Here is a 14,199-nt window from a genome sequence, read left to right on the forward strand (position 1 = left end):
AGGCTACTTTTGAGTTTTGACACTTGACACTACATTTCAAGGAAGGGGAAGAAAATAAGAAGTGGCTGTCGTCAGAGGGCGGGCTAACATGAGCACGCACCCCGCTCTACTGTCGTGTGTCCACGAGTGATTTGTTCATAAAGTTTCGATCCTTTTTGTAGCGTAGCGTGCAAACATGGCGGACTACGATCTCACAACCAGGATCGCACATTTCTTGGACCGGCATTTAGTTTTTCCTCTTTTGGAATTTCTCTCTGTGAAAGAGGTACGCTTATTTCCGCTGTTATTTTTCATCGATTCACAATGCGTTGCTGGCTTTTCATCGTTATGGTCGCTCCCCAAGACGCGGTGTGATGGTGTGCATTGTGTGTCACGCCATATTTGCTGGCTGTGCTAACCCATATGGTCCAAAGTTGACCGGGTTCTATCATGTTCGCCGCTTACAATAACCCTACCTAACCTAGCCTTAGATTAAAGACTCGTAGATGTATTTGATCGATTTTGACGTTTTTATATCTACGAAATTAAAAGTCGGACTATAAAATACCTCCGATGGCTAAAGCTAACACTAGTAAGAACACAGAACCCGGGGTGTGACCCCCCCCTTATGACAACATCCTGTGGTAAAACGTTTTTCCGGTATGAAGCAATAGGATTAATATCAATTTATTTAGATCGTTTTGTCTAAATATTATGGCTTATGCTAGCTCTGGTCCATAGCTCTAATGCTAGCTCTGGTCCATATAGCTTTGCATTAGGGCAAGAACTATGGACCACAGCTAGGCGAAGTAACCGCTGGGGTCCTGGGACCCCTAGGGGTACTTGAGGGAGTTCCAGTGGGTACCTAGCTCAATTAGAGATAGACCAAATGGACCCTTATGGGTCTGTAACTCTGAGTGTACGGGTCCATTTGGTTCCTTAACAGTGGTTCCAAACAGTGGTTTTACAATGTAAATTGGGGTACCAGAGATAGAAATGCCATTAAATCGGGGGTCTGTAGCATAATGCGTGTGAAACTGGGGCTCCATGAAATTAATATGTTTCGGAATCACTGCTAGAGCCGTAAAAATCCTCCCTTATCGGGGTCACTGGCATATGTTTTCAAATGGGGGGTCTGTGGCCTAATAAATGTTGATTTAGGGGTCCTTGACACGAAAAAGTTTGGGAACCACTGCGCTAGACACCGACCATTGACAGCCCATACATCCAGAAAATTCCTATCTGAGACTGATTGTTTTAAACTACGTCAAACTCACAAACATTGCAGCTGTACTAAAAGCCCGAATTATCCTCTTTATCTGCAGTGTTTGTTTAATAAAACCTTAGACATGTTATACTTGATCATATCTATTACAGATCTACAATGAGCAGGAACTTCTTCAGGGAAAGCTGGAGCTCCTCAGTGAAACCAACATGGTGGATTTCGCCATGGACGTGTACAAACACCTGTACCCAGACAAGGAGATCCCGCACTGTAAGTAATCCATCTATCTACCATATTTCTATACAAATGTTTTTGTATTGTACACTCGTAAGTTAAATAAACTGAGGATTTTAAGATGTATTTTGTGATTCCAGTATAGTTTAGTTCAGTGAGTTTGATGTCCATGGAGCCCACCTGTCTATCTCTCTTCTATTCTTTCTTCCTATTCCCCTCTACCCTCCCCCGACACGGTCGAGGCAGATGGCCGCCCACCCTAGAGTCGGGTTCTGCCTGACGTTTCTTCCTAAAGGGGAGTTTTTCGTTACCATTGTCGCAATATTGCTTGCTCTGGGTGGATCTTTGTTGGTTGTAAAGTGTCTTGAGACAACTTGTTGTGATTTGACACTTTAATAAAATTGAATTGAATTGAATTGTACATTAGGCCACGGACCCCAGTTTAACACAATTGTCTTAATCTTTGGGACCCCATTCTACACTGTAAAAATCCTCAGTGCTTATTACTCTTGAGAGTGTACAAATGGAACCAAATGGAATTTTGTACAAACCCGGAGTGACAGACCCGTAAAGGTCCAATTGGACCTCTGGTGTTCCCTGGACCAGATACAGTAATTCAAATCAGTGATTGAACCAACCTGTTTTCAGCCCTGAAAGAAAAAAGGACCACTGTGGTTGCTCAGCTGAAGCAGCTCCAGTCAGAGACAGAGCCCATCGTTAAGATGTTTGAAGATCCAGAGACTACTCGACAGATGCAGTCCACAAGGTCAGACCAAACTGCTACATGGGTTTAAGTTATTGATCAAGTACTCTTAAAATATATTCATATTTATTTTTTACTATAAACGCAAAAAGTGACAAAATCAAATGCATAAGGGGAAGTGACACACTTAACAGTTTCTCACAGTTCCCTCTTTTGCCTTTGAGTTCTGCCTACTTACAACATCTGACAAAAGCTCACGCGCACACACACAGTTTGTGGCACAACATACACATGCAAACGTTTGTGACAGCTTTTGCATCAAATTATTTGTTTTTTCCTCCTCAGAGATGGCAGGCAGCTGTTTGACTATCTGTCTGAGAAACACAGTGTAAGTTCTGCAAAATTACTGTATAGGATATTAATACTAGTGTGTGTGTGTGTGTGTATGTATGTGCATTGTGCAAAAACAACATAACATTGTGTTCCATACTGTAGTTCCGCCAAGAGTACCTGGATACTCTCTACAGGTATGCCAAGTTCCAGTATGAGTGCGGTAACTACTCTGGTGCAGCAGAGTACCTCTACTTCTTCCGCGTGCTGGTAAGTTTAATCGTAAATAAAAGGATACAGAAAGCTCTATGTAAACCTTGTCAACTGAATATTAATCCTTAAGTAATTGTAATGTAGTGGGGACTCACAATATATTGACAATTTAATGTTGTATTAAAATCAATTGTCTTAGTACAATACAATGAATACTTCTGTAAAAATTATACATTGATGCAGTTTGATTTGTAGGCAGCTCTATTGCAAAGTTTTGCCATGCCGGGCACACCTAGAACAGTGTTTGTCTCCATAATATGTATTCAAAGTGCATGCTTTCAAGTACACGCATGTTAGATGTTTGAACTGCCGACTTGATTGGCATTCAAGTGCTCTGGTAGGAAATATCAGGTAACCGAACCACAGCAACCTGATCCAACAAAAATGGACGGCTTTTGAAATCTGCTGTTCAAAGGATATTACACTGTAATACTATTACAGTATAATGTATCTACAGTAAGCAAAACTTAGCCAATTAACTAATTTCACTTTGAACTGCACACTTAGCCTACTGTCCAATTGTTCACCATCATCAATAGCAAGATATTTGAATGTCTTGTTTTGACGAAGATTGACTTGGTTTGTTGTCCTTACCTCAGGTTCCCTCAACAGACAGGAATGCCCTGAGCTCCCTATGGGGCAAACTTGCTTCTGAAATACTGATGCAGAACTGGGATGCAGCTATGGAGGACCTGACTCGCCTCAGGGAGACTATTGACAACAATGTAAGCTATTTTTCTGTACAAAATGTAGTCAAATAATTCTTGAGTGGTTTTATTAATATTATTATTTATATATATATATATATATATATATACATACATACATACATACATACACACACACACACACGCCACGGTCGAAAAATGATGATGATTAATATGTACCAGAGAGACAGAACAAGTCATAAGAAATATTGCACCACAAGAAAACATGGTATTAGAAAAAAAACCTTTCCAAAGGAGGGCATTAATCACCTGATTAACACCCCAAACGCCCGGGGGTATAGAGTGTCGCAGTCACGCCCCTTACCATGGACCAGGAAATGATTCTCCGTTCATTTTCCTCATAGACATTTCAGAAAGTATTTATTTAAAGATGTTTACGCCGCGGACAAAGCCAACTCGAGTCGTGACAAATCATGACAACAAACACAATTTTTGGGGCCGAAAAATTATTAAAAAGAAGAAAAAAACGGCAGGTTACAACACTTTTTTTGTTGTTTTTCTTCTTTGTAATTATTTGTTTGGTCCAAAATATTGTTTGTGTTGTCATGAGTTGTCACGACTCGAGTTGGCTTTGTCCGTGGCGTAACCGTCTTTAAATAAATACTTTATGAAATGTCTATGGGAAAAATGCATTGGGTTTCATTTCCTGGTCCATGGTAGGGGGCGGGACTGCGACGCTCTATTTAGGACCATTAAATCAGGGTGCCCAGCGATTTGCAGCTACGGAGCACATTTCAAGATGCACCAGGCGCCATCTTGGATGTAGCTGAAGTAGCTAGATGTAGCCAAAACACCCCCGAGGCGAACAACGGGAGCGATGCTTACTTCTAACGTGACTAGTGATGGGACCGCGATGGGCCGTCAAAAACATAATCTTTGGTTAGAATTGGACGGATTGATCTTCTATTGAAATGCAACGCTTGTCTCAATCTCCCATCACTAGTATATTTTTCTGCAAGCACTACAACACAATGGGCCATTAGGTGCATACATTTTTACCATGAGTGGCTCCAGTGAATATCTATAACACTCAGCCCCTCTCTTTCCCCCTTACAGTCGGTGAGCTCCCCCCTACAGGCTCTCCAACAGAGGACCTGGCTCATCCACTGGTCACTGTTTGTCTTCTTCAATCACCCTAAAGGCAGAGACAACATCATCGAGCTCTTCCTCTACCAGCCGCAGTAAATAACATGTTAACCACTAACCTTATTACGACCGTAGGTCGCAGATTATTATGAAAACCTGTCAGTCCCTCGTTCCATCCGTCAAGCCACCATATATGGCCGTCAGTCCCTCACACCTCACGACACGTCACACCACCATATATGGCCGTCAGTCCCTCACGCCTCGTGACACGTCACGCCACCATATATGACCACACTGACCTCATAAAACCCTGTATAGCCATACATGGAGAAGACTGGATCATCACCTAGATCTGCATATATAGAGCTGGCCAGCAACTCTACATCTGACCTCAAATCCTTAGATCTCCACATATGGAGCTGACCTGTTCTGACATTCCATATGTTGATCTGACCTCATCATACCTAGTGTACACTCAAGACGCTCCATGGCCAGTACCATCATTCATTCCATATGTTGATCTGACCCCAGCAGCTCGCCCAGCAGTCTGCCGTCACCCAGGCGTATGCATGCATGTGACGAGGTCGCTTCGGCTCAGGGCGTCTTACTGGTTATATACTATTCTATAATATGCTATTAAAAAATAAACGATGTGAAGCAACGCGTCGTGAGCTTGTCGATTGCCTATTTTAGTAGCCTCGGAGACCACTATTTAGTAACAATGTCAGAAATCTAGAAAATGTTTGAAAGATTTTGACTAAATGTGAAATTGTCAAGTTTCACCTACAGTATGACATGCCCAATATCGGGAGTTGTGGTGCATCTTATTTTGTTTTATGCAAACTGTCACTTGATGCAGTGAAATATTTATCACGAAGATGAATTGCTAAGTGACCCAGACCAGTTGAATTTGTGGACACTGTCACATTATTCTGAACACTGACCACAATATTAGTATGGAGAAAGTATAGTAAGAAACGGACATTCTTGTGTTTTTTGTTGGCCTGTTTCTTAATTTTCCCTTTCATCTTGAATTTACATCTTGCATGCAGTGCTTCTAATCCTGGTATGATAGATTTTTATTTTGGTATGAAGGCTGTAAAGGCAATAATGGCAGTACAGTCAATACATGTTTTTGTCTGCTTGCTAGGTACCTGAATGTCATCCAGACAATGTGCCCACATATTCTGCGCTACCTAACAACTGCAGTTATCACCAACAAAGATGTCCGCAAACGCAGGCAGGTGCTGAAGGACTTGGTTAAAGTCATCCAACAGGTAAGCTTAATACATTGGATGACTTTCAATACCTTTTCTTAAAGCTGCATTATGCAATGCTCTAATAAAAACGGTGAATGTGCAATGTCTCATACATCACATTGTCAGGGCCATGTGATTATCAAAGACAATGCACATGATATCTTTCAGAAATTAATTATTCCTAGTGTTCTAGAACAATTTATTTTTATACTTTTATTTGAAGTGCATAGCAGAATGATGTATAAAGTCAAGTTATTCGATGCATTTGATTATTTTGTCTGCCTCCCTCCCCAGGAGTCCTACACATACAAGGACCCCATCACAGAGTTTGTGGAGTGCCTCTACGTGAACTTTGACTTTGACAGTGCCCAGAAGAAACTGAGGGAGTGTGAGTCGGTAAGAAGAATGGACAGAAAAACATTTTAGAAGGGAGTGAGGGTGACCTCCAAAGTGTGTGTGCGAGCCCTGACAATTGGGTGTAATACTCTCTATGAAAGTTGGCGGTGGTATTAAAGGTTAATATGAGCCAGCCACGCTGCTCTGATCTCCTAAGCATTAAACCTAGCAAGCTATTCATCCTCCACAAATCCTTGTCTGCCCTCATTTTATGGATTCAGTTTGATTTTCAAAGCAGAACAGCTGTCAGATTTCGTGCCCACTTTCCTTCTCTTTTAGAAACTCCTTGATGGCAGTTTTAGAGTTGCTGCAGCAGTCGCTACATTGCCTGCCGATCTGTTTGAATGACAGTTTTATTGATCGCTGAGATAGCACCGACTGAGTGAAGTTGGTTCAAAAACGCTTTGATGTAGAAACTACTTTTGTCATTTTGCTGTGGCTTAGCTGAGGGTAGCTTCAGTATTGTGAAGCTTTATTTAATATAACTGGTAGCTTAGCTCGCTACAATGTGTCCAACTTAAAAGCTGCACTAATAACTTTCCTCTTCTACCCTGGATTTGAACCTGGTTTCCTGATTTCTTTAAAAAAAAAATACCATTTGAGTTAATAGAGCCTGTCTGCTTGCTCAGGGGATAAATTGATTCTTGTCCGTCAAGTCAAAATTTGTGTCAGATCCTGTGTCTAGGTGAGTTTTGACACAATCTAAATGTCTCCATAGAAGAGCAGGCAGACAAAATACAAGACCCAATAGTTATATTGTATTAACATACTCTAGATTGGACACATTATAATTTTTAAGTACTGTAGCTTGCCCAACACGGATAGACAATCTACAATTGGTAATTGCATGCCGCACAGAATGCACACCTAATCTGACAAGTGGCTGTGACAGTGCTTTGTTGTCGAACCCAGTTCAATTCCTGAGTTTATTTTGATGCGTTAAAAATAAAATTGACCAAACCATTGCATTGGACTTGGTGTACAAAGACCAAGTCTTTCACGATGGTAGGTTGAAAATTCACTGCATACCCGCTTTACCTTTTTTGCAAGTAAAGCCATTCAATCAAACCTGTTTAGAGCCATGGTAATATTGTCAGTCAGATGTCTTCTTGGTTGCGTCAATTTGTAACTTAATTCAATGCCTATCGGAAATAATGAAGCAGCACCGCAGACTGTAAAACTGCCGGCTACAAAGCTTTTTAATGATAGCATTTTACGTGGATTCATACTGTATCATTCCACCTCATCAAATAATAGTACCTCATCTCTTTTCTTTCTATGTTTAACGCCATGAATATATTCACATGTCTAAGCTGTTCTGGAGACTATTCTTTATTACCAATATCTTCCCTGCTGTAAAACTCGGTTATGTTTCCAATCTGGTGATCGGCAGCGTCAATATTTTTACTCAACTGATCATAATGTTCATAGTGTCTACATATTATTGTATTGGAGAGTCCCTCATTTTCAATGCAGTTTTGTGGTCGATGCATTATGTGGAAACATTTATATGCAATCTCTGTCAAATCAGTGTAAGATTAAACATAACACTACTGTACCTAGCTATTTTTATAATTACTACAATTATGTTCTGATGGACACGTAATCTACTGTATAGTACAATAAATATCACTCACACCTCTGCACTACTGACCATTTGCTTTAGGATTTTATGTTTTCTCTCTTCACTTGGATTTGTCTGATTTTTGTTTTCTTATTCCTGTGTAGGTTCTTGTGAATGACTTCTTCCTGGTCGCTTGTCTTGAGGATTTTATTGAGAATGCTCGACTTTTTATCTTTGAGACCTTTTGTCGCATTCATCAATGTATCAGCATCAGGTAAAGCCTCTTGTAAAGAAGTGTTCTCTTAAAACCATCCTCTTTCTTTTTCTTTATACAATGGTACTTTTGCATCAGTATTTTATTTAAGGTAAATCTACATAACTAGATTATAGCTAACTACATAGCTAATCATTTAGCATTCATTTGGAATGGTTTTCAAATTATAACTTAAATGTACAACTATAGACATTAATGCCCTCCCTACATTTCAAGCACCATGGGGTGAACTGTCAAAAACACTTTGATTCATCCCTGAATATATTTTTGTTAAGCTCATGTCTCCTCTCTTCTCTTCCTCGCAGTATGCTGGCAGACAAGCTCAACATGACTCCAGAGGAGGCGGAGAGATGGATCGTGAACCTCATCCGTAACGCCAGACTAGACGCTAAGATCGACTCTAAACTGGTGAGACTGCATACAGAGACCACCTGTATGGGAGGACGGCTTTCTGGTTAAAACCACTTAATCCAGTGCAGTGGGTTGCAACCCTTTTGCTGCTGGTGTTCTATTCTGCCATGTAGGCATTGGTGTTCATGTGGAATTGCAAGTCTACTCAAATAGTCCTTGATCAAATTAACTAGCATGAGAAGGACATGGAAGGAAGGTGAATGCAGATAACTTCCTGGTATGGTAGAAAACCAGGAAAATAGTGAAGGGCAAATAATTACTTGCACACTCCAATGTTTTTTTTTTTCAGGACTGAAATCCATTAATTGTGTGAAATAGAAATACAATTAAACGATGGTTGTTTTTAATGAGTTTCATGGGTCACATACAGTAGCCACACAACTCGCAACACTATAAAGACCAAAGCTAGCGTCACTCACGGCAAAGATGGATAGGACATTATTTTAGCAACAACATTCATTCCTACTTAACCCATTTTGGGCGGGAACCCCTTTTGGTGTTAGCATTATGTTATGCTTTAGCTATTGAAAAATAGCAGATCTACAAGCTCATAGCACGCCACAGAGTGGCGCGCTACGAGCTTGTAGGTCTTTTTTTCTTCGATTTTTGAAAAATCGAAGAATGACTGACATCGAAATATAGCTTTTTCAGAAAACTGTCAGGATGTAGAAGACATTTTTAGAATCTGATCTCAGGTCAAAATGGGTTATTAACTAAGCAATAGTGTGCATGTATCGTGGTGTTTCTTGATAAACATCTGCGTTCTCATTCCTCAGAGTCATGTGGTGATGGGCAACAATGCAGTGTCGCCATACCAGCAAGTGATCGAGAAGACCAAGAGTCTGTCTTTCCGTAGCCAGATGCTGGCTATGAACATAGAGAAGAAGGTAGCCAACAGCAACAGGAATGAGGTAGGCTGGCCTGTGTACATCATCATCATCATCACCTTTATTTATACTCGGAATACATTTTCAATGTAGCCGAAGTTTACAATACACAAAATACAGTCCAAAAACAATACATCAAACAACATTATAAATCAGGATAAATTACAAAGGAACTTTATACAGAACAACCATCAGTAAAATAGATCACTTGAAGCAGGAGCAATCGTGGTGAAAAACGTTCTGGAGCATTCCTTTGAACTGACCGAAGGATAGCAGGGAGCTCAGTTTTAAAGAGTTTTGGAGTTCATTCCACGAAGTTGGGCCATTGACAGAAAAAGCTGTCTTGCCCAACTCTGTCTGGGCCTGAGAAACCTTGAGCCTTAAGAAATCACTAGAGCGGGTCTGATAGGTGCTATTGTTCAGTTCCATCATGGAACAAATATAGTCAGGGAGCATCCCAGCAATGGCTTTATATAAAAATAGGTGCCAATGCTTATCTCGCCTCTCACATCACTGATGGTAACTGGCTCGTCCTTAAGCTAGACACTGAATCTCAACTGTTGTGGCTCTTGTTGGTTCCAAACAAATCAACAAACCCACTGATGCACCTTGACTTTTAGTTGTACTCGGGCAAAATAAACAGATTGTCCACAAGTTGAATGTCATTTTTGCTTTGCATATTTACTTATCTTGATCCACAAAAGTGCATTTACAAACATTTTCAAGTGTGTCTTTCCTCTCTGAATGTGGCTCTGCTCTCATAATGCCAGTTTTGTCCACAAAGGTGCATAATTATGCTCTCTCAATCAATTAGGCCTGGGGAGGCATGTCCTTGGTGTCCAAACAATAATTCCATTAACCCAATGATCTATCAAATGAATACCAAATGATGCTAAATAACAACTATACAACAATCATGAAATAATAGTAATAAATAGACAAACAAAACAATGAGGATGGCTTCTACACAAACTGTTCCTCAGTAGCTGCTCAATAAAGTGCTGTAGTTACTTATGGCTCCTAATAGTTCAGGTGAATTAAATGGATAAATCCCATGTACCTGTATGTGCTAATATACTTGGCAAAATAATGTAAGAATTAATGTTAAGAGGTAGTAATATTGATGTAAGCAGTTCAATGTTATCAGATTTAAATATATAAATATCTGTTGTGATCGCTATGTGGATAAAGGTATTATTTTTACCATCAGTATCAGTTTTTAGAATTGTATGAATGGATGTCTTAACGGCGATAGGCTATTTTCTTTAGTATATCAGTGTATGTAAGCAAATGTGTTCAAATGATCAAAAAAATATTGCTTTGCTTTTTGTCCATTTTATTTTTTGCCAGACACCAAACTGGGGTGCTGAAAATACTGGCTTCTAGAGGACTTCAATCACCATGGACCATGAAGCTGTGGATGAAGAGAAGTCTGCTACGTTTCACGTTAAATTGATCCATCCTCCCCAATTCTTATTTAACCTCCAACAAGATAAATCTGACAGTTCTGCAGTTTGCAAAAACCTTGACCATGTGGTAAGATGGCACACATTAAGTGGAGATAATTGTTATCACTATGACTGACAATTCAGTCGCTAATAGTACGGTAACATTTTAAGAAATTTATACTTAAGTTGTATTGGGTCTGCATAATTACATTGTGTACTCTCAAAACTCTTTAGTTTTATACACAGGTTTACGCACAGGAATAATGTGCGTGTACAACAGAATGTTCTTAAAACAACTGGCATTGTCACTCCATGGTTATATTACTTTACTATATCATATATTAACATTTGTATTTAAAAAATATATATACAAAAATATCCCTTAGAACATGCAACTACAAACAGTATGTATAATAACAAATGGAAAATAAAGCTAATTTCTCCACTTTTGGACAATGAATTTCATGTGTATTCCATTTCAGACCATTTTCCACTAGATGGCGTGCTTGTTCCATTTGCCTTTCCTTTTCCCAGTTAGTGTTTGTTTCATGACCCTGCATTCTTTTGCAGTTCTCCTGCTGAGGCTGAGCATACATTTAAACATGGCACTATCTGTGGTAAAAGCCACAACTTAATGGTACTGTGGTATAGAAATAAATGAAACTTGATAAAGTTCTGACTGAAGGCAAACATCCTTTTGATTCTGGGCGGGAGCCTGCTAGCTTGTGAGGCTCAGGCATGGATATGAAGATATGGCATTTCTAGGCTGAATATGGGAAATGGCATACTGCACTTGTTGTAGAAACCAAAAGAGATGGAACTTATTGGGATGGTGACTCACAAGATAGCATATGCCTCAGTTTAGTTTTTACTGCTGACATAATATTTGATGCTTTGGTGACCACACCTTAGTTTGCAATATATTGACGTGCACAGTATATTGTGAGTCAATATTTAACTTTTGTGTTGGTAGGCTACTGGTGAAAACCAGTCTATTGACTTGTTTTACTGTACATTATTATTATTATTATAGAACATCATAATGTGGATAACATGCAAGCTGAGCAATAAGAAAGCATTCATTTTTAAAAGGTTTTAGTGAACGGACAATTTGGCTGTTTTTCTGTCTGTCACTCTCTCTAAAAAGGTGAAAGGATGGCTTAAACTGACCTAGAAATAGTACTGTAACTCCTTTGACAATCGCCCCTTTCAGACACACACACACCTCTGCACAAATGATTGTTGACAGGTATTCAAGCAGTGGGGAGAAAGTGCCCCAGGTGCATTTCTGAGTTGTCCTCTTACCATTAGCATGCAGGATCCTGAAGTGTGTGTGCATGGTATGTGTGTTGCCTCTGCTGTTCACCTGGGGAGTGGCCGGTTGGCCTTTGGAGATTCCAGGCTAGCCACTCCTCCGTAAGCAGTTTTCCTTATGCACATAGTCCAAGCTCAGTAAATTACAACACATGCATGTGCACTGCACACACAAAGCACAGAGCTGACGTGGGCTGAGGGCTGCTTCTGGAACAGCTGGTGCCCATCTGTGGTTGCTGTTGCCTAGGCAGTCTCTTCCTGCTGTTACAAGCACTGTGCCTTGCCCCGAGAGGAGAGACACTGGCCCTGCAGAAACCCACACGCACAGGAGGTCTATTGGAACACACTTGACAGACTGTCAGTCTTCAACTTCATCATGGATACCCTCATGGCCTGGGCCATCACAAACCCAGCTGTGGCCCGGCTTCTCTGGGTTCTGCTCCTGGTGGTGGCCACCCTCCTGGTCTGGGCCTTGTTCTTCTGCTGCTATGCTCGGAACCAAAGCTCCTCATCCTCCTTGGAGAGGTACCTGGAAGGTAGGTGGCCCCTCTGTACTGTAGTATCCTCTATAGGCAGAGGCCACCAATAGGCTGGTACTACAAGACTGGCAAAAGTAAACTGGAAAGCTCATGTCCAATGTGGAGACAAACTTGGCTCAACTGTGTTCCTGGGCGGTACTTTAAGTGGAAATGTGTTTTTTTTATTTTTTCCCCCTCATCCCGTAATTGTAAATGGTTAGGCTTTCCTTTCCAAGACGTCCCTTTTCCCACATTTTCCAGAAGCTGCTGTGACTTGGCACAGAAAGCATTTTGTGGTTGGCCTTGGCTGATTGCTTCTTAAATATACATTTTTGTGAGGGTACAGTGGGTCTTTTATGCACATTAAAACGTCTATTTTCCATCTCTTGCTGTAAACTTACTATAATATGCATACCTACCCAAGGTTAAGAGAATGCACAGTAAACCTATTTTCATATGTATTGTGTGGTTGTACCATAGCCCACATTGACAGCCTAATGACATGTTTTAGATTTTATGTTGAGTGGTACAATATGTCATCTCCTGCTAGTCTTGTGCAGTATCATAGAAACCATTGTCAATACTGAATCTGAGCATGCAACTAATATACACTTTAGTTGCTAGTGTGCAATGAGACCCTGCACCCTCTTCGTTAGTCCACAGAACCTTTTTTTGATGCTACAGGGGGTCCAGGAACCCTATAGGTGGTCCTCAGAGATACTACAGGGGGTATCCAAATCTTTGTGTGATAGGCACTTTTATTTTCATTAACCACTTCAACCCTAGCCTCGGAAACTGCATGTGTTTCGTTTTCAACTTCAACCCTAGAATCCCTATTCTGAGGGGAATGTTACTATCTTCTACAAGCACACAACGTCTCGCACTGCAAGACGTTGTGTGCTTGTAGATCGGCTATTTTCCATTAAGATATTTGGTGTTTGGAAAAAAAGCCATCCAAATAAAGACCCAATATGTTTACTGTGTTGAGGGTTTAGTTAAATGTCTGGAAATACACTTAACATGAATCCACCATGGCCTTTTAATAGAAAAGATAAGTCAAGTAAACAAACCAAAAATGTATTTACACAACAGTTTGAATACTTTATTAGACAGATGTAAACGATACACAATACAATCAAACACTTAGTCTTAGTCTAAAAGGATAGCACCGAAAAGTCCTTGTGGTCTTGTTTTCATTCAGTTTCTGGACATGATAGTGTTGTCAAACAAATCTATTCATTCAATTCTAAGCTATCTAAAAATGTTTAAATTAATCTGCAACACACTATGTAGTGGGGGGGCCCTGCTTCATCTTTCTCAGCGAAGGGGTCCTTGGACTTGAAAAATCTTGAAGATCCCTGCATACTAGTATAGTATACTTAAGTAAAGTATAAGTCTACAAAAACAAAGCTATTGGCAGGTTTGTAATGGAAAATTGAATTGAAGTGAATTTGTGCTGAAATAATTGGTTTGTTTCCACAGTTATGGTGAGGCATCCGAGGTCAAAGGCTTCAAGTCAGGTGAGTAATATATTTAGTAAACATGATTCTGTTATGGAATATATGAGGCC

General features: G+C 40.2%; 1 protein-coding gene across 1 annotated transcript; it reads left to right on the top strand.

The window, feature by feature from the left end:
- The first annotated feature begins 104 nt into the window (after positions 1-104).
- Positions 105-11,246, top strand: eif3eb (eukaryotic translation initiation factor 3, subunit E, b). The gene is made up of 13 exons (XM_079523080.1): positions 105-265; positions 1,357-1,474; positions 2,087-2,204; positions 2,487-2,529; positions 2,637-2,741; positions 3,344-3,469; positions 4,529-4,653; positions 5,709-5,835; positions 6,112-6,213; positions 7,942-8,051; positions 8,357-8,459; positions 9,239-9,373; positions 10,700-11,246. Exons 1-13 carry the CDS (start codon positions 176-178, stop codon positions 10,733-10,735), a joined length of 1,338 nt encoding a protein of 445 aa, XP_079379206.1. The 5' UTR covers positions 105-175; the 3' UTR covers positions 10,736-11,246.
- Positions 11,247-14,199: the final 2,953 nt, after the last annotated feature.

This window comes from Electrona antarctica (assembly GCF_951216825.1).
Source record: "Electrona antarctica genome assembly, chromosome: 15".
Taxonomy (NCBI): domain Eukaryota; kingdom Metazoa; phylum Chordata; class Actinopteri; order Myctophiformes; family Myctophidae; genus Electrona; species Electrona antarctica.